Genomic DNA, 19,790 nt, shown 5'->3' on the forward strand with positions numbered 1-19,790 from the left:
CAAAGATTCCCCTTCCTTCAGTTTACACCAGAACACTTACCTGGTGGTCCACACAATAACCTCTGACTCTTGGTTATTGGTCCCATGATATTTTTCTTCTGCTGTGACCAAACACATGAGAAAACGAAGGAAGAATGATGTGTGTAAGCTCATGGTATAAGAAAGGAAAAACAGATCCTTCATTATGATGGTGGGAGAAGTCATAGACTCAAGTGGCTACTGCATCTTCCTCTGGAGGCCTTCTCCTTGTGGAGACCTGAAACTCCACAGTCTGTCCTGACAGAGAGGACAAAGGCAGACACTGGGGGTGATGGTGACCAGGACTGGTCCAGTAGTCTCCCTTGGCTCCCTGGCCCATGTATTTTGCACAGCCATCACTGACATTGTGTATACACTGTGTCCTGCAGGATAAATGCTCATCCTCACAGGCAGCATTCCTGTCTCACTTTCTCTTCCATTGCTAAAATACCCAGATCAGAGCAGTTTAAGGGAGAAAGGGAGTTTGTCTTGGCTCACAGTGCCAGCTTATCATCCACCGTCACAGGGGACGGAAGACAACAGGAACTGGAAGCGACCAGTCACATCACATTCGCAGTCAGTGGAGAGCAAAGAGCAATGAATTAATACGAATAATAATGTGTATAATAATATGTATAATATGTATAATAATATGTATAAGTGGCTGCTTAGCTCCTCCTCCTTCTTATACAGCCCATAAATGGTGTCATCCCCTGCTAAGGGGGTCTTCTCTTATCAACTAGCATAAGACAATTCTTCACAGACATTCTTAGAGACTCTTCTCCCAGGGGATTCTAGACTGTGTCAGGTTGACTGTGTCCTAGCCTGTAACCTCAGCCACATTTAGAGGAAGCTCCCCACCCCCATACCCCATACCTCTCAATCAAGCCAGCAGCTTCCACTTCTGGGTGACGTCACATAGAAACTGTGGATCCCGTGGTCACACATCTGTTTCTGTACTCCCTTTGTGATGAAGTGAGTCTGTGGATCCCCTGGTCATGTGTCTGTTGCTGTACTCCCTTTGTGATGAAGGGAGTCCCTTGGCCTTTAGTGGTGCGAATGGAAGCCCATGGTGGTGGCTAGTCCTGTTGGGGATGTAGTCCTTGGAGGCAGGAAAAGGCCTACACAGGACAAGCTGATGACCACGGTCAAGATAGCCCTCTATCCCTTCCATGGCACAAAGGTCTATGCATTCAACATTCAGAAACAATAGTATGTAGATAAGGTATACTTTGATCTAAAGTATGTAGAGTGAAGCCACTAAAAATAACCAATGACCTCAGGTGCAGCCTTCCTCTCTGTCACTGTGACACTCAGACCTGTGCTAGGGCAGCCAATGACAGGCAAGATGGTGTCAGCTCCCAAAGTCATCCTGTTTTCTTGATGCTTACTGCCACTTCTACAGAGGTAACACTGAGTGGCACATGGGTCACTTCACATACTGCTCACTTCCAGGGGCCTTCCCCAAGACTGCTTTCTCTTCTACATTCTATATTGTTTTCTTCTCAGAACATTACACTGACAGTAAGACTTGCTACAAACACCGCATGTGGCTAACCTTAGCTCAAGGTATTTTGTTTCTCCTCCCAAAAGGATGGCCAGATGACCTCCTCATAGATGAGCCCCTGGGGGATTTCTCCGACCTGCTATCCTTCCAGAAATTCCTCCAAGGAGGTGCTGCCTGCAGTCCATTTCTACATGGACAAATGAATCGAGCCATTAGCCCCGTAGAAGACCATGGGGAGAGCGGATGAGGAAATGCCGGAACTAGAACGGGCGATAGGAGGGACAGGCCAAACCTCTTCGCAACTTCCTTGTTCTCTCTGGCTTTGCTTGTGTCCAGTCTTAGAGAACCTACTTCCCTTTTTTGACAGACCCGCCCAACCTTTCAAATTAATGATTCTGACAGAACCCAGCCCAGATATGTGCTATTTACTATCCCAAAGAGGCATGCTACATCACTACCACAACCAAAGAGCATGCAAGGGGCCACTGGCCACGTGGTACGTCCACTTCTCTGGCACTGATGTCTTGGCCTTTCTCCAGAAAGCAAATGTTATCTAGAGCTTCTCTGGGCCTGGCAACAGCTCCCTTTGGTGCTTGGCATGTTTAATATTGGATGACAATTTGATGGGAGCTAGAATCACCTGAGAGACAAACCTCTGCATTACGTCTATAAAAAAGTTTTTAAATTAAGTCAGGTGGGGAGACTCACCCTAGAGGGGTCCAGCTGTTCCAGAGGCTGATGTGTCTGATGTGCCAGGAAGGAAAAAGTGAGCTGGGCACCCACATGCATCTCACTCTGCTTCCTGACTGTGGAGGCAATGTGACCCACTGTCTCCTTTGCAACTGTGATGACTTCCCTGCCACAGCAGACCTTCAGTTCAAACTGTGACATAAAATAAGCATCCCTCCTCGAAGTCATTTTTCAGTGTGTTGTCACAATGATGAGAATAGTAACTAATACAGTGTCCTTCCCTTCGGGATCCGCTATATCACAGCACATCATTCAGACAAGTATTCGGCATCCAAATGGTACCACTGGTGGACCAGCACAAACAGCAGGATCCCTGTGCCAGTGTTGGGAGTGATGCTTTGTCCTGGTCAGCCTCAGGTTTCTTTGTGACTGAAACCTTCACGAGTGTACAACACCTTGGACTTTTCTCAGGCATTATCCCCCAGCGTATACGATCACGCTTCTTGCCGCTGCTTGCTCATCTGCTCCAGCTGCACAATTACACTCATGTTCTAGACAGCTCTATGATATACACTGGGATGTTCAGACAGTCCCCGTGACTTCAGACAGAGAAACACCTGAATCCACAGAGCATAACAGTCTATCGTAATCCCATACTCCTCAGAGACAACGAAAGTTGCATCCTCTAAGAGCTAAAGGCACATCGTTTAGAAATGTGATCTCTCCCAGTCGAAAGCAAGTTGTTGGGGGTGGGGGGGTTGTTTATTGCATAGATTCTATGACAAACAGTAGATACCATTTTCTTTTTAATTAAGAAAGAGAATTTACACGAACCTGGAAGGAGGCCAGAGAATTACTGTTTGCCCCCAGATCAATTCAAAAGACTTTAACCACCTCCCGGACCCCCCTTTTTTCAGAGACCTTCAATATCATCATTGTCTTCGCTACCTTTGTTTTGACAAGAGACCTGATAAGACGCAGCCTCAAGGAGGAAGGGTTTATTTGGGCTTCCAGTCTATTGCAACCAGCAAAGCATGGCACCAGGAGTGACAGGCTGCTAGTCACATTGTAGTCACAACCAGGAAGCAGACATTGAAGAGGACATAGAATGGGGCTATGGAAGCTCAAGGCCCGCCCCCCAGGAATCCTTCTTCCAGCAAACCTCTATCTCCTAAAAGTTCTACAGTCTCCCCCGAATGGCGCCACCACCCGGAGATGGAGTGTTAAAGCACACGAGCCTGAGGGGGGCACATTTCATATTTAGATCACCACAGCCATGGACCTGCCAGCTGCTCTTTCCCCATGGGCCAGCCGTGATACTCTCACACCAGCAGTGAGTGTACGTTCTGTCCCCGTCATCTTCTTCCCGCCACCTTTCCATTTGCAGTGAACCACCAAAACCTCTTTCAGTGTTTCTACCCCCGGTTCAGAGTCTGTGTGGAAAGCGGCAATATGCAGAGGGTTCCTCAGGACCACCTGGGAGACTTGCCTCTAAGGAAACAGGAAACAGCAGGGTGTGATAGAAGTCGAGGGACACCTGTCAACCTTCCAGTGTTGTCTAGGGTGAAGACACCCAAGCCTGGTGAAGAGCTGAAGCTGGCTGCTTTAGCCAGACCCTAAGCCAGGAGGGGCAGGGCCAGCCTGGGACTGCACCAGAGGGTGCTAGGCAAAATGCATGAGGAGCTGTCCCTCCCAGCAGCGAGCAGGAGCCAGGGATTTAGACTCTAAAAGGAGAGCTGGGTAAACTACCCTGAGTACCCACTGCAGCCAAAAGAGGGCAGCTCTTTCCTCCTGCTGTCCTACAGAGACTGCACCATTTAAGGGCCGTGGGAGGAGCATCAAGGGTTTCAGAATGGCCAGGTGAGAGGGAAAAAAAAACTCCTAGGCTCAGTTTCCACTGAAAGCCATACCCTCCCTGAGCTCCTGAGATCTCTGTTTGGTTCCCAAACCCTGTGCCACGCCCCCCTGCCCCGCCCCTCCACATCTCAAGGGCTGTGCTGGAATCTCACAGGTCCCTATACTTAGTGCCTAGCCCGGTAGCACCCAGTGAGTACTGCACAAATAAATAAAAGCATTGGGCCAATCATTCATTATCATCACTACACTACCTTCCCTGAAGCCCGTTGTCCACACCAGGCAGAGAGCAAAACCCTCAAGGAAAACCTGCCCTTGGTAAGCGGAGAACCCTCTCATGCTTGAACTAACCCCCAAATCGGCACAGTCCCAGTGAGCCAGCACCCAAGGGACCCACCCAAAGGTTGCTACATCTAACCTATCCAGAAACCAGCTGGAACCCTGCTTCTGTGGCAAGCGACAGGAAACAAAGAAGACACACAGGCCTGTTGAGGTTGACAGGGAGGGCCCGGTTGAGTCCAGACCTCAGGTTTCTGTTCCTCCCAGCACTCAGCTCCCCTGTGAGTCAGGAATCACAACAAATGAGGCAGATTATCCACAGGGCTGCCTTGCAGGGAAGCCAGGACTACCTCTGTGACCCCCTTTCTCTCCTGGGACCACAGTAGTGAATGGATCATTTCCTTCTTGCCAAGCTACTCGGGGAAAGGGGGTAGGGGGGCAGGAAGGGTATTCCAATGAAAGGCCAGGGCCAGGGCCAGGGCAAGGCAAGGTAGGCAATGTGGTGAACCATCTGATCAGGTTACTGTGGGTAAAGCAAAATACAAATTGTAGGGCTGGAGAGATGGCTCAGCCACTGGCTGCTCTTCCAAAGGTCCTGAGTTCAATTCCCAGCAACCACTTGGTGGCTCACAACCATCTGTAATAGGATTTGATACCCTCTTCTGTCATGAAGGCATACGTGTGAATAGAGTATAAATAAATAAATAATTTTTTAAAAAATATATACAAATTATAGCTTGGTTTGTGTTGTCACATCCAAAAGGAAGCTGACCTCTTCAGGAGCCTTGTCAGGAGGTAGCTCCAGGCCATGTTAAGGCTGTTTGTGTCTCCATGTCCACCTGACTATGTCCACCTCTATGAATAAAAGGATGATGAAAGGCAGTGAGGGTTCCAAACTCTTCAGAACAGAGCTCAAATTAAATAAAGTGTGCACAAAAAAAGACAGGAAGAGGAGAAAGAAGCACAGAGTATTGGTTTATTTAGAAAGTAAATGTAAATTATTATAAAATTATTGGGTTGTTTAAAAAGCAATTTATAGGTTGCTATCAAAAGCATGCAGCCTAAGGGACTTTACACCCTACTAACAGGATAGACGAGGTCAAATAAGAAAAAAATATTGATCAAGAACTTGTGAGGCAGAGTCTTGTCCTAGAAGGCACAGACACACAGACACAGACAGACAGACAGACAGACAGACAGACACACACACACACACACACACACACACACACACACACACACACAGCTCAGAGCCCAAGCCACTGTGGCAAGGCATTCTTGGAAGGCAAAGCTCATGTTCCATGAAACAAGGAAACTCAGGGAGGTTAGGGTGTGGATTGTGAAAAAAAAAAAAATTACAGACAAGGGCAATGGGTTTTGTGTGTCAAAATCTTTACAAACCCTCATTTTGGAGCTCTGACTTGCTTATTTACTAATCATGCTATTTAGATACGTTTCCTCAAAGTCTGTGATCTGTATCTGCAGTGTCACTGAGAGCAAAAGCTTCCTGCCTCTCAGTGAGTTGGAGAAGGCGGAAGAGGTCACCCTCACACCCCCTGCCCTGTTTCAATTGCTCAGTCAGATGCTCCAAATCGCAGTGTCTAATGGAGCTTGTGACTAGCCACGCCCTCCAACACTCCTCCTTCAATGTCACCAGGCAGCCCAACATTCCTAAACCACAAAGCACAAGGGACCCACCCTGCCTGGAGGCCAGGACCTGGGGTTCTGGCCTCTGGCCTGCCACAGAGTCACATTGTGAAGACTTTAAATGTCACTTGGGGGAGGGAGATGGAGCTGAATAGCACTGTTGTATCTCCTGATCCAGCGGCCCCTGCTCTGCGGTCCTCCAGGTAGAAGATAGCTCTGCTGCTTCTCTGCTTTCCCCCAGGCTTATTCTTCACAGCTGAGAGTGCGGTTCAGCCAACACCCACTGATTCATGGGACCTGTCCACCTTCAACACTCTAGGAATCTAAGCCCTCAGGTGAAAATGTACCAGGAGGCCTTTTCCTCTCTGTTCCCCTACCTTGGGCTTCTGTTGTTTCTGTTTTGGAGTCATCAACCAGAATGCCCACTCACACAAAGGGCCCCCAAGTGTGGACGTTCCTATGGCCAAGAGAAACTGCACTGGGGATTCCCATGGGCCAGGGTTTAATGATGTGAAGGGCATTTTCTGGACAATCCTAGAGGAGAAAACGAAAGCTTCAGAGTAAATGATACCAAAACAAAAACAAAAAACCAACAACAACAACAACAACAAAAAAAACCAGCATCCAGTCAAAGCCATTATGTGCCCCCGAGCTCCATCTGGAGTGAGGTGGGGAACAATGGAGGGCGCCACTGTGCACACGGTTATGAAGAGTCAAATTTTTGCAACAGGCTCGCCATGTATTTTGCTATCTCATTTTGTTGACCAGTGGGAAATGATTGCACCGCCTCTTGCCTCAGTTTCTTCATCTGTGAAAAGAAGAAGCATCTCAGGTCTGTGTCAGTTTTGAAATACTGAGAAATTTTCAATGACAGCTCTTTCATCCCTGATGGGGGGCTGGGTTCAGTTTGAGTTAGCCCAGTCACGTCTGCAGAATTATGTAGAACAGTCATGAACATGGATGTATGTGTGCCCTGTGTGTGAACGGGGATTAAGAGATTGCCTTGGAGCCTGTCTTGGATAAAAGCTGGGCCCGAACTTCTCAGCCCCAGAAAATTCTAAAGATGAGGTCTCTGGAAGAGAAGGAAAAAGTGGGGAGCAGCGGCTTGGGGTGCAATGGAAATGGGAAACTCCTTATGGGAATAAATATGATCATTTTGGAGGCTGGAGAGATGGCTTAGTGGTTAAGAGCACTGCCTGCTCTTCCAAAGGTCCAGCATCTACATGGTATATAGGGTATATCTATAATGTGATATGATGCCCTCTTCTGGCCTGCAGGTGTACATGCAGACAGAGCACTGTATACATAATATTAAATAAATCTTTAAAACAAGCAAACAAACAAACAAATAAACAAATGAATATGATCATTTTGAACTTGTAAAGACTGGACTGAAAGGCCAGCATGGTGGTGCACACCTATAATCCCAGCATTTGGGAGGGCAGAGGCAGGTCGATCTCTGTGAGTTCAAGGCCAGCCTGGGCTACAAAGTGAGAGTCCAGGACAGGCAAGGCTACATAGAGAAACCCTTTCTTGAAAAAAAAACAACAACAACAACAACAACAAAATATTGGACAGAAATTCTATCTCATCCTCAGAAACAAAGACAAGATGTTCAAGAAGACACCCGCATGGCTGTGATCAGCTCAGGGCTCTGCCAAGGAGGCCAGACAGAAACACAGAGAGAGGCAGGTTCTGAAGGACCAGGTACCATGAGAATGGCCAGACCAGTGGGTAATGAGTTCAGCCTTTCCTCCAGATGTTCCATGTATGTTTCCAAACAGGAAGAAAGCTGGCTGAAGACCAAATCCAATTTTTATATTCCTTAAAGGAGTGCCAAGCAAACTCCAGTTTCATCAGCCCGTGTCAAGAGCCACCGAGGCAGCGGGTCACAGCTGGATAGCTCTCTGTTCAATGCCATTTACTGAAGTCACAAGCAAATGAACCTGGACTCAGAGCGCTCAGTGACTCATGTCAGAGTGTAAATTGAAAATCTACACTTGCCCTACACGTAATCTAACTCCAGAAGAGTCCATAGGGCAAAATGCTCTTTGTTGAATGCTGTTTGGGTACACTAAGAGAAAAATTACAAAATGTAGGTGGGTCGCTGGACACATCTGTTAGCATACTTTTATCTATTTTATTGAGGTTCCTTTTTGTTTTGTTTTGTTTTGTTTTTTGTTTTTCAAGACAGGGTTTCTCTGTGTAGCCTTGGCCATCCTGAACTCACTTTGTAGACCAGGCTGGCCTCAAACTCACAGCGATTTGCCTGCCTCTGCCTCCTGAGTGCCGGGATTAAAGGCGTGTGCCACCACGCCCAGCTTATTGAGGTTCCTTATACCTCTGCCTCCCTTCATCCCAATCTCTTCCAACATCCTAACAGTAGGCCTGACAGAAATAGTTATCTTTTGGTTAATTCCTGCTGTTTAGGGTCATTGAGTTCCTTGGAGCAAGTCCAAGCATGATATTTCTAACTTTTTTTTTCTCATCAAACCACAATAGCAACCAGGAGCAGCAGGGAGAGCAGCAACCACTTTCTTCCTTCGAGTGCCCCATCTCTCTCTGGGCTCTGGTATTTATTCCCTCTCTGAGTCCCCAAAACTAAACTATCTGCTGCTGGCAAAGATCTTGCCCCTCTCAGAGCCCACACAAGACAAATAGTCTGCTGCTGTAGACAATCTGCAACAGTACCATATTCCACACCTGGGATTAAAATAAAAACATGCTTACATTAACATAGTGGAGTTTTTAAAGAAACCAAAACTCTCACTACACACCTACTCACAACTTAAACACCACCCACTATAAGAAAATGGAATTGAAAAAAGGGAGAGCAACTAAAAACTTCCTTAGACACATGATTTTTAAAGTTATAGATAGGTCAGGAATGATCTACACACTAGTCACCCATCTCTCAGAATGTGGCTTGTATATTACTTTCTGAGGCTCAGTGTGGTGCTGCCAACCATCTTTACATACCTGTACCTATGTATCTCTCAGTGTAACCATCAAGCCATGAGCACCAAATATCAGTTTAATATGGACCTTCTCCATCCAGATGTCAGAGTGCTTGCTTACCCAGGCTCTTCAGGCCCTATTGGAATAGCCCCCACAATACCAAGGGTGTGGGCACCCCCTGGCCAATGAGGGCTGTTGCAAGGTTTCAATCAGTAAAGGATCAGATTCCCCTCGGGAAAAGGGCAGGGAAGCCCACAGAACATGCTAAGGAGAACAGGAATGTTCCCTAAGGTGAGGATTAGATAAAGGCAGACCGGCTAGCATAGCTGAGGTCCCACACATAAGTCATACAGAAAGGACAGAGACAGAACAGCTATACCAATGGACTACATACAGAAGAAAAATCTCCCCAGCAGCAGCCTGCTGGATGGGGAGACCCACACACATCTATGAAGCTCCAAGATGAAGCCCCAGGGACATCTTCACTGAGCTACCTTGTCTTTGAGGTGTCAAGTCAGGCTTATGACAGCCCAATGGAAAGAAGTCTAACTTGGCTCCGAAGACCGCCTGAAGCCCCTCCAGCGAGCTCAGAAGCTCCCACTGTTATCTCTGAGACTCCGAGCAAACTAAGGTCTCTGTGCTTCGGCTCCCAGGAGGAAACTGGAATAATGGTAGCACTTCCCCAGCAGAATGTCACTTGGGGGGTTAGATTAGTTAAGACACACAAAAGGCACCAAGTAGTCTCTGGCATTCAGTCAGTACTATGGGTACCATACTCATTATTTATATGCTAACATAGGTCACAGGGTAAGGTCACACACCGGTTCATTAAGCAAATGGCAGAGCAGCATAGCTATCTAGTTAGTGATAGTCAGGTGGACAAAGGCAGGGCACGCTTCTCTGTGTAAACCTGGTGGCAGCCAACATGTGGTAGTGGCAGGTACACATACAGGCATGTGTGCACCCACACTGGGTATTTATGCCGAACTGGGTGACAATCATAACTTAACATCTCTGGACATCTACTTCCTCCTGAAAAATACCAGAAAGGGCCTGGAGAAGGACAAGTCTCTGTTTAAAGACCCCTGTTGAGCTGGGCCCAGATACTTCCTGGGGTCTCAGAACATCCTTGAGAGTTGGTCGGTCAGGCTGTGTGGCTCATCTGTTCAGCTGAGGTAATGATCGGAAGTCATTGGCCCACACTTCCTGGGTATAGCAGAGTTAGTGCTTGAGCTTAGGTCTCTCGGCCCTTTGGAGATAGAAGACTCAGCCCAGCAAGCCTGGGTGAGTGATCTTGAAGGGGGTGAGGGTTAGTAAATTATATAACTAGACAAGAGAGGCACAGAGTCTTTCCACCCCTCTCATGGCAGTATGTTGGGCACTTGGCCTCTGTGACGGACAGTAGACAGAGTGGTGTGGGGTGGAGTTTTTTTGATGATGCACAGCCTTGTCTAGTGTGGAGGGGGTGTGTAGGTGGGAGGAGGTAGCACTCTGGTAGCTTTGTGCAATAATTTCCCAAGGCTAACAGGATGATTTTCTCTTCAAACAAATCTGATGCCCTGTGGCCCTCGGAGCAGATCAATTATAAAGACAACTTTGCCAAGATGGCCAGGTACATGACTCCCCTGTCCAAATTGACCTTTGGAAGCCTTTGATGTGCTGTTCACCCCACCCCACCCCACCCCCGGGCACATTTTTCTTGGTTCAGTTATCAAGTCCATTTTTGAAGCAATATCTTTCAAAAGCCATTTCTATGAAAAGCAGCCATTTCAAAGAATATTTTCAGTCAACATTTAAGCCAACAGCTGTAGGGACATTCATTGAAGTATCTTATCATTTCAGCCTCTGGTTTGCCCCTGGTAGCTAGAAGGCATCCAGAGATATGATCTCCAAGTCCTACTCAGGCGGAGAGGGACGGCATTGTAGGTCAGTGTGTGAGAGCACGGCCATTTTCATTTGCCTATTCTTTTGTTCCCTCATTACACAAAGACACACAGAGCCACAGCTCCATGCTGTACTCCCTTCTAAAGAGGAATGAGATGGTTTCTGCCCTGGAGAGGCTTGCGAGATATAAGGAAAAGCGACATGGTTAACACGCTCAAGGCAAACATGTTCTGAAGAAGATGTTCAGAAAATATCTGGAGGCACCAAAGGAGAGATGAGCCATCAATAGAGCTGGAGGAGGATTCTGAGATGAAGACCTGAAGGCTCAATGGGTCTCTTCTATGTCACTTATCTCTAGAAGGTGGCAGCCAGAGGTGTGGCAAAAAGAAAAACGCCATCATGATGCCCTTAGTGTTACAGCCCCCACTTAATACAGAAACTTTCAAACTCTCCATAAACACCGAAGTCTCATGGCTGAGGGGAGACAGCTAGTAGCCTCCTGCACACAGCATGCCACCTACAAACACCAGGGACATAATAATCCTGGGACAACAGATAAGAGTAAATCAGTAATTGGCAAGTAACAGGTTTGATTGCTGCATTTGCTCTTTCTAGAATCCAAACTCCTTGCAAGTTTTAGATCACCTTTGAAACTATGGCTATGTTTAATAACCAGTCCCTCAGAGGGTCTGGCAGCAGCCAGCTTCCTTTCTGTGACTGCATCACTGGCTGTCATGGTGCCATTTAAAAATGCCACCCACCCCTCACTGAAATCAGGCCTCCTTCTGCCCAGGCTCTCTGCTGTGACAGTGAAGGCCTCTGCCTCCACTCTGCCTTCTTTGCAATCCTTTCTCCACAGCACTGTCCCAGATCCCCACCCCCCCACCCCACCCCCCACCCCCCGTGAAACACATGCCTGGGCATGGGAGTTACCCTGAGCAAATCCTTATCGGATCCTTCCATTTTCAGGCCCTCTGGGCTATGCACGGACCCTCTGTCTCTCCAGCTAAGTCCTTGCCACCCGTCTTCCTACACCCAGCTTCCTAGGGCTCTCTAAGACTCCTTTGGCCCATGTGCCTCCTGTTCTTTTCCAGCTCCACCATCCTTCATATGCACTCAGACTTGGCTTCCTTGGGGAGATTTTTCCCAATCCCCTGGAAAAGAGACTCTCTCTTTTGTGCCTCCATCAGATCCTAGGCATGAGGCCTGGAAGTTTCCACAACAGGATTACAGTTACCTGGTCTGGCCATTTCACACTGAGCATGAGACACGATTCACTCAGACTGCCTGAGCGTGGCCCTGGCTGTCACCCGCTAGCTGTGTGTCCTGGAACCACCTGTGCCTCTGTTTCTCTGGAAAATGAAGGAAAGGAAAGACTGGCAGAATTAATCTGCATATTGCTATGTGAGCGCTGAACAACTTCACGGGCAATGAGTGTGCAGACAAGTCTAATTGAGTTGATACGAGTTCAGACCCTGTGCTTGCTCTTACATGGGCAGGGCTGTCTGTGTCTGTGTCCTGGGCATGCAATAGGGGCCCAGCATCCATTCTGGAATAAGACACCCAAAGGCTTACTGGATTTGTGAAAGGCAAAGTTGCTAGGCCTTGCCTGCTGATGGCACACTGATAAGGGGACTGCTTAGGGAAGGCCCTTGCTGTCAGAGCCTAGGACTCAAGGTGATGATGGGAGCAGATGCTGCTAGGGCAGCAGCAGGAAGCCTCCCACGGGGTCCGTAGGCAGGATCTAGCTTTCTGCAACACACATCTCCATCCCATCGCCCTGTATTAGTCAGCTCAGGATGCTGTAACGGAACCACCACCTGCTCGACAGCTTAAGTCACCAGGACTTCTTTCTCGTGACTTTCAAAGTAGAAAGCTGGCGGCGAATGGAGTCAGTTTCCAGTGACACCACTCATACTGGCTTATAGAGGGGTCACCTGATTCCTGGGTCCTCAAACAGCCTTGCTTTGGTAAGTGGGGACAGAGAGAGAACCCTACCTCTTCTGAGGACCCATACCCTTTTGATTAAAGCTCCGCCCCAAGGGCCTCATTTAACCTTAATTACTTCCTCCAATACAGCCTACTAGGAGGATTAGGGCTTCACCATAGGAACCATAGGAACTGGGGTTCCAGGGGGGACACAAGTACTCAGCCTGTGGTATCCCCTCCTTCTAGGCACTCTGGCTCTTCACACAGAAAGAACAGCCCTGCCCTTGCCTCGGCTGGCTGGTGTGGAGGCGAGAGCAGGAGGGAAAGCAGTTCCCCAGCATGCCAGGTCAGCCATCTGCTCCCAGCCTGGCTGCTAATGGCTACCTTGGTGTGTCCACCATGCCTGCCACCTGAGAATTTGCTTCTAAACAGGGGACCTTATTAGCTGCTAACTGCTGAGCAGAGAAAGTGCGAGGAAGCCTTTCAGGAGCTGGCCTTTCCGTTCAAGACTCCTCTCTGGGACTTGTCTGGGCCACTGCACGCTCTGAATTTTCAATCTAGCTCCATCTCTGTCAAGTAATTATTTACAAATTAGGTTCCCGGGGAATACACGCACAGAAGATGCAAGCATTACATATGTAAATAATAACAAACGGCTTTCCAGTAAACAGCAAACGCTTCCTCAAATGCCCACTGGCATTAGGGAACTGGGAGACCTGCCGCAGTACCACCTCTCCAGCGGCGGGCATGAAACTGTTTCCAGGTCACTCTTCCTCCCAGGGCAGGGTTGGGGACTGGGGAGAAGAGGTCAGGGGCAGGGGAGCTTATGCTATGAAAATGGCTATCAGATGCTCACTAGACACAGAGGCTTTTGAATCACAGTGGTTTCCAAATCATTTTCTCAAATCAAAATGCTTGCATGCCCAGTGAAAGCGGGGTTTCCCAGTTGTTTCATTGAAGCTACATCAACTGCTTGACTCAGAGCAGCTACTCTTTTCTATAGGGATGGCTTCACCTTTGGACATCACCAGCAAGATGTCACCAAACGGCCACCTTCCTGGGATGTACTTTGGTATTATCGGAACCCAGCTGAATGATGACACTTGCCAGCCTCTCTTCCTAGAGGCCTGTCCCGTGGACCAGTAGCCAGAGAAGTACAAGATGGCTGGCATACAGATCACATGGGAAGCAAAGGGGCCTCCAGAAAGATGAGCAATACAAGCACAGGGGAGGAAAGGTAAGCACTCTTTCTTCTTCCCCTTTCTTGCTGTCTGAATATGGTGTGATATCAGAACACCCACACATAGTTTAACCAGGAGCTATCCTGATTCAGGCTAGGATGCTGGGCCTGTACCGCCAGAGGAGGGTGTGGCGACTCTGGAGTGGTCCACCCAGACCACTGTGAGCACATCAGCAGCAAACACACCTCTTTCCCAGTCCTCCTGGGCTTGTCCACCACACTCTACGGCCCACATGGACTTTGGGTCCAGACTTTATTTAGGGACAGCTAGTCTTCTCTTTCATTTGCTTACTAATTATTTGTAACAAAAGCTTCCAAGAGGTAACTCTGTCCTGCAGCATTCCAAATATAGTTTATATTGTAACCTCAGCCTTGATGCTGTTAAATTCCAAGAGGTCATATCCTGGGCAGGGCTTGGCCGGCTGGAATTTATGAGTGTCAAAGTCAGAAGTCAGGGGTGTGGGTCTGGCCTTTCTTTCCTTGGGAAGGCTGGAATATTCTGACGAAATGTCACTACAAGCATATACAAGCATGTATGCATATATGTATATATGTGTGCTCATGTATACAAGCATATGCACATGTATAAGTGTGGATTCATCTGTGTATGTGCGTGCTGTGTGGGTGTATGCATATATTCATATGTGAGCATCTGTGCCTTGTGTGTACATGTATTCATGCAAGCATGTGTAAACCTGCATCCATGAACTTTTCTGGATGCCAGGATGTTGAAGAAGACTAGACAGAGCAGAGGCCATGTGTGAGGCTCTGTAGATAAGTGAAACCAAATTATCACTTCCTACCCAAAGCCTACAACTCTTAACATTTACATCTCAACACTAACTTGTCTGCATTTAAGGGCTGTTAAAAACTCTCACTACCAAAGCAGAAAAATAAAATAAAATAGTATAATGGTTCAACTCCATATAATTTTATTATTTCGAGTAAAAGCAGAATAAATTTTAAGTATATAACTAAATGTGATTGAGTTTTTATGTGTATGTAAGATGCGGCACATAATTAGACCCCCTAATCCCTGAACTTAACTTTCTGCCATGGCTCCAGTTTCAGTGTGAGATGGAAGACACTAGTGTCACAACATGACGAGCATCCTCCAGGGGGGAAGGAAACCACTCTCTGTGCTGCTCTGACGTTTCTTATATACTCATCTCACATACTCATAGGTGATAGTCCTGTTACTTGGAATGAAATGAAAACCAGTGTTCTGTGCCTAGAAAGCCCAGTGACATGTGTATACAGCACAAACCTGGCAGTCAGAGACCACACGTCCTTTTCACTTGAACTTCGCTTTTTCAGGAGCATGTTAGTGGCCTCTGCCTGGGAGTCTGGGACCTGGATTCTTTTGTCCAAAAAGAAAAAAAAATGACAATAATTAAACCAGGCAGCTGCTGCCCCTAGCAATATGACAATCTCTCTGCTCCCTGGAATTTTCTGGAATGGCCCTGCCTGTGCTCCCTCCCCGTGTCGCAGCGATCTGGGCGAGTTCCCGTCTATTAGCTGAATTACTCAGATGTTTCCCCACAATGGCACAGCAGTCACATAACTGGCTTCTAAATCATCAGTGAATTACATTATTGACAGTCTGAGCAGATTAATTAAGAAATCTGTCGCAATGACACAACGAGAGCTGGCTCCTTTTCAAGGCAGATCCACGCTGTCTTCAAGACAGGCACACCTGATGAGATTCCAGAAGAGAGCAGAGGAAGACTGGCCACAGCACCGTGGCTACCTGGGGACAGTCCCTCCTGGGTTTGGCAAGGAAGGCTGGGACAGAAAGTGCAGAGTGCCTGCTGCCTGGCTGGGTGGAGTGCAGAGGAAGGGATGCACATGGGACTCTTCACACAAGTGCATCCCTTTCATCATGCTGCATTGTGGACATGTGGCGGTGACATCCTAAGATGGTCTAAACCCTGTTGTAAGAGGCTGCTTGTCCCTTGGCTCCTGTACGCATGTTTGTTTTGAAGGTCTTACGTCTCCCAAAGAGCAAAGCTAGCCTAAAACAAAACAACAAAAAAAAAAAAAAAAAAAAAAAAAAACCTCTTCCTTGTTCCCAGCAAAGAGAAAGCAATTTCTATGCTCATTTAATTTTTGCACCACATAATGAAAGCTTTATTGGTCTTTCCAGAGTCTTGCAACCAAACCCAGCATAAACACTAATGAGTGAGTAAATAAACGTTAAAATCAGAATAGCACACTGTTCAGGCTGATTTAACTAACTTAATTTGAGAAATGGCTTGATAGTCTGCTAGGCTGGTCAGCATAATTTTGCAAACTGACAGGGGGATTTTGCACATATTCTAAGATCTGAAATCTTAAAACAGAAGTAAGACTCAATCCTTTTGTGACCTGTCACCCTAGCTCTAACAACATGGACAGCAACAAAGAGTAAGGACCGGAAGGGTTAGAGAGGTCAAGTACATTTTGGGAAATTACACAGTTGCCAGTGACACTGGCAGCTGGCTCACATGCCAAATGTGGGCTTGTAGTAGGACACCATTATGTTTCAGTTGGGTTTTCCTGTTGCACCTTAGCTCCCAGAATAACAACTCACGAGACTCATTAAACATTACACAAATACCTAGGCCATATAGCTAGGCTCTTCTCTGCTAGCTCATAACTTAAAATAACCCATTATTATAATCTACATTTTGCCACATAGCCAGTTACGTAAGCTCAGGCACCATGCACCCATCTTCCTCACATCTTGCTGGCTGAACCTTGTGCTCCTGTCTCTATCCCAAGTGGCAGATGTTCCACCTATTTCCTGCCTTAGCCATAGGCTATAGGGTTTTTTTTTTTTAATTGACAGATGCTATATCCATACACTACACAAGAGATTCCTTCAACCTGGGCTTTAAGCTTAGGCTGAGGCCCTCCCCAGAACATAGTGAGGCAGAATAGGGTGCTCAGGGAGGCAGTGAGGGAGTTGGTGAAAGCAAGGCAGTGATAAAGAGATCTTTCTTTGGAAGCATCTCATGGGGCAGAACCACAGAAAAGGAGGAGGCACAGAGATACTTGTGTGCCCAGGACCAGCAAGAGCCTAAACTAAGTCATATCAATAGAGCAAGAGGAGGAGAGTGGTTGCAGCAGTAACACTAGCAACGCTGTAACACAGGTGATGACTGACACTGACTGAATACATCCATGGGTCTGGCATTGCTCTGGGCACTCTGCTTGTGTCCAACCATCCAGGGTGCCCATTACTACATGTAGTTGTTGGAAGTGAGGCTTACAAGGCTTGGGCTCTCTGACTGGACGCCTAGAGCCTCCAGAAAGAGGGGAAATGTGCCATCCCCACACCGCCTGAGATGACCATCACACACCTAGTGAGTGGTGTGCTTCTGATCACCTGACCATGACAGATGGTCCCTCACAGCAGCAGCCACAGGCAAAGCTGCTTGATCTCCCCTACCTGCATCTTGCTTAGAACCGGGATGCATCTCATGACTGCTGTTTGCCCCCATCTCTCACATCTGATCTATGGATCCTAGGACAAAGCTTTGTTTGCACGAAGCAACACCAAACCCAGAGATAAACTTCAGAGGGATATCTTCTTAGGTCAGAGGTGAGCCTGTCTAATCCACATGGTATTAGTGAGGACAGATTTAAAGAACGAAGACAAGGGACAAAACTACAAGTCACAGGAGACTCGCTGGAAGGAGGGAGCAGAGGAGAGACTGCCTTGCTGGATTGGCTTGGACCAGGTCAGTGAGCCATGCCTGCGAACCGAAAGAACACCAACCAGAGGAACAGCACCCTTACCCTATAGAGACCTCATGCGCTATCACTGCTATCTCGGCATTCTGGAGTCCCCTGTAGTTCCTGTGACACATATACCATTTGACAGACATACCCAGGGCTCTGGAACTCACCTTACATGCAGCCTTGAGCTCCAGGCAGCCTTCCTCATTGGTCCACCTTAGCCAGAGCAGCATCTCAAGCTGCCTTGCCATGCTGGAACTGTCCTTGCACTGGTGCTGAATGAACTAGCTTGGGCATGTCTTTTGAGAATTACTATCTGGTAATCACCCAACCACCCCCCACACACATGCACGCTCGCGTGCGCGCGCACACACACACACACACACACACACACACACACACACACACACTTCCCTGTGGTCCGCTAAAAACACTTTAGCAAGAAGGATGGATTTAACGGTGGTGATTTGCTTGTCCCTGGATGCTTGGATTCTATAATGCTGCCCCTTCTCACTGCTCAGATCCCTAAGTCCTGATCAGATTGTGTGACAAGGCACACCTACCTCCTCACTCAGATTTTGTTGCTAAAATGTTTCCTCCATAATGAATTGGAAGATTTTTGAAAATTGAGAAAGGGGATACTACTAAAACCTCACAGCCTATATGGAGAAAAAAATTAAGACCAGGGAATAAAATGAAGATCTTTTTTGAGACAGTGAGATGTTCTAGATAAGGTAGCTAGCCAGAGGGACACCTGAGGCCTCCAGACATAGGAAGAGAGCCCAGGTCATCACACAGGGATGTGGCTTTCTGTGGAGGAGACAGGGTCAGTCCTTAAGGTACTGGATCACCTTTAGCTGATCCTGAATATCATGTCAACAAATGTGGGTGATGACTCTTTGTCATTCAAACTGAGCTCATCACTGTGGTGCATAAATTGGATAATAATATGATATAGCAATGAATAGTGAATCCTTAGGAATTCATCCACATTTAGAAGGAAGCATCTCCTCCTCCCTAGAGACTTCTGTCTGCTGTCTCATATAACCCTTTTACAACTCTGAGACATAACCTTGGTCATCTAGATTTACAGATGTGAGGACAACTAGGGCTCCGCAAGCTCACATGTGGCATTTGTCTAAAGAACCTGCATTTTTTTTTTCTTTTGTCCATCTCACAGAGCAAACTCAGAGGTACCCTAGATGACTACCCCTCACTCAAGACACCTATAACAAAGGGATCTTAGACCCCTCCTCAGAACTACACAGTAGAATCTCCAAGAGATTCACAGGATGGAAGTTTATATAAAATGGCTTTAAAAGAGCCCCCTTATACACGTGAGACTGGAGGAGTAAGCCAAGACCCAGACATCCCACTGATCTCGCACACTGACTTTGAAAGCTGTGGCTTCAGAAGTCTCATGGTTTCATCAATTTGTCCCTATTAACATCACATAGTTAGTTTATCAAAGATATTTCTTGGTATAACACTGCTTCCCCCGCCCCGCGGTGAAACGGAGGCCAAATATGGCGATATGGCTCAAAAATACTACTTTTTTTCATCCTTGAGGGGGGACATGAAAGTATCTTTGAATTGCCAAAGACCAGATCATTTTTCTGCAATGAATCCCAGAGGGGAATTGCATCCTGATGGATCTCCATATTGACAGTTTCCATCGCAGTGTGTGGGTGTTTGGAGTTAAAGTCCATGGAGAGTGCTTACTCACAGTTCATATAACCTTGGTACACCATATATTCTTTACGAGCCTCTGTCTTTCTCATCCATAAAATAGACACAACTGTGTTAACATCCTCCGTAAACTGTGCTGCCTGGGTGACACTGTAGTCATGTTGGTTGTATGGTTGTATGTCCTATGATGTTCACACAGTGACAAAACTGCCTAGTGATGCATTTCTCAGAGTGTCTACCCATCACTAGTTGACACATGACTATCTGCGGAACAGACATATAAACACAGAGGAAAGACAATGTGATACTTAACCGGGTTGTCAATGTGATTGCATGCAGAGAATCCTGAGTGCATAGAGTACAGCTTGGAAT

At 47.2% G+C, this 19,790-nt stretch overlaps 1 protein-coding gene across 3 annotated transcripts in view; it reads right to left on the minus strand.

The window, feature by feature from the left end:
- Positions 1 to 6,640: 6,640 nt before the first annotated feature.
- The window catches only part of LOC311604087 (uncharacterized protein), a 207,919-nt gene continuing 194,769 nt past the window's right edge, over positions 6,641 to 19,790 (minus strand). For 2 of the 3 annotated variants that reach the window (XR_014781373.1, XR_014781374.1), the window contains exons 5-6: positions 15,274 to 15,366; positions 6,641 to 6,803 (exon numbers count right to left, since the gene is read on the minus strand). Coding sequence is in view for 1 of the 3 variants with exons in the window: in XM_084793615.1 (XP_084649741.1) it covers positions 6,699 to 6,803 (105 nt within the window). In the remaining 2 variants the exon portion in view is untranslated. The remainder of the gene's footprint in view (positions 6,804 to 15,273; positions 15,367 to 19,790) is intronic. The other variant, XM_084793615.1, reaches the window with a different exon arrangement.

This window comes from Acomys minous (assembly GCF_964271855.1).
Source record: "Acomys minous genome assembly, chromosome: 8".
In the NCBI taxonomy this organism is placed as follows: Eukaryota; Metazoa; Chordata; class Mammalia; order Rodentia; family Muridae; genus Acomys; species Acomys minous.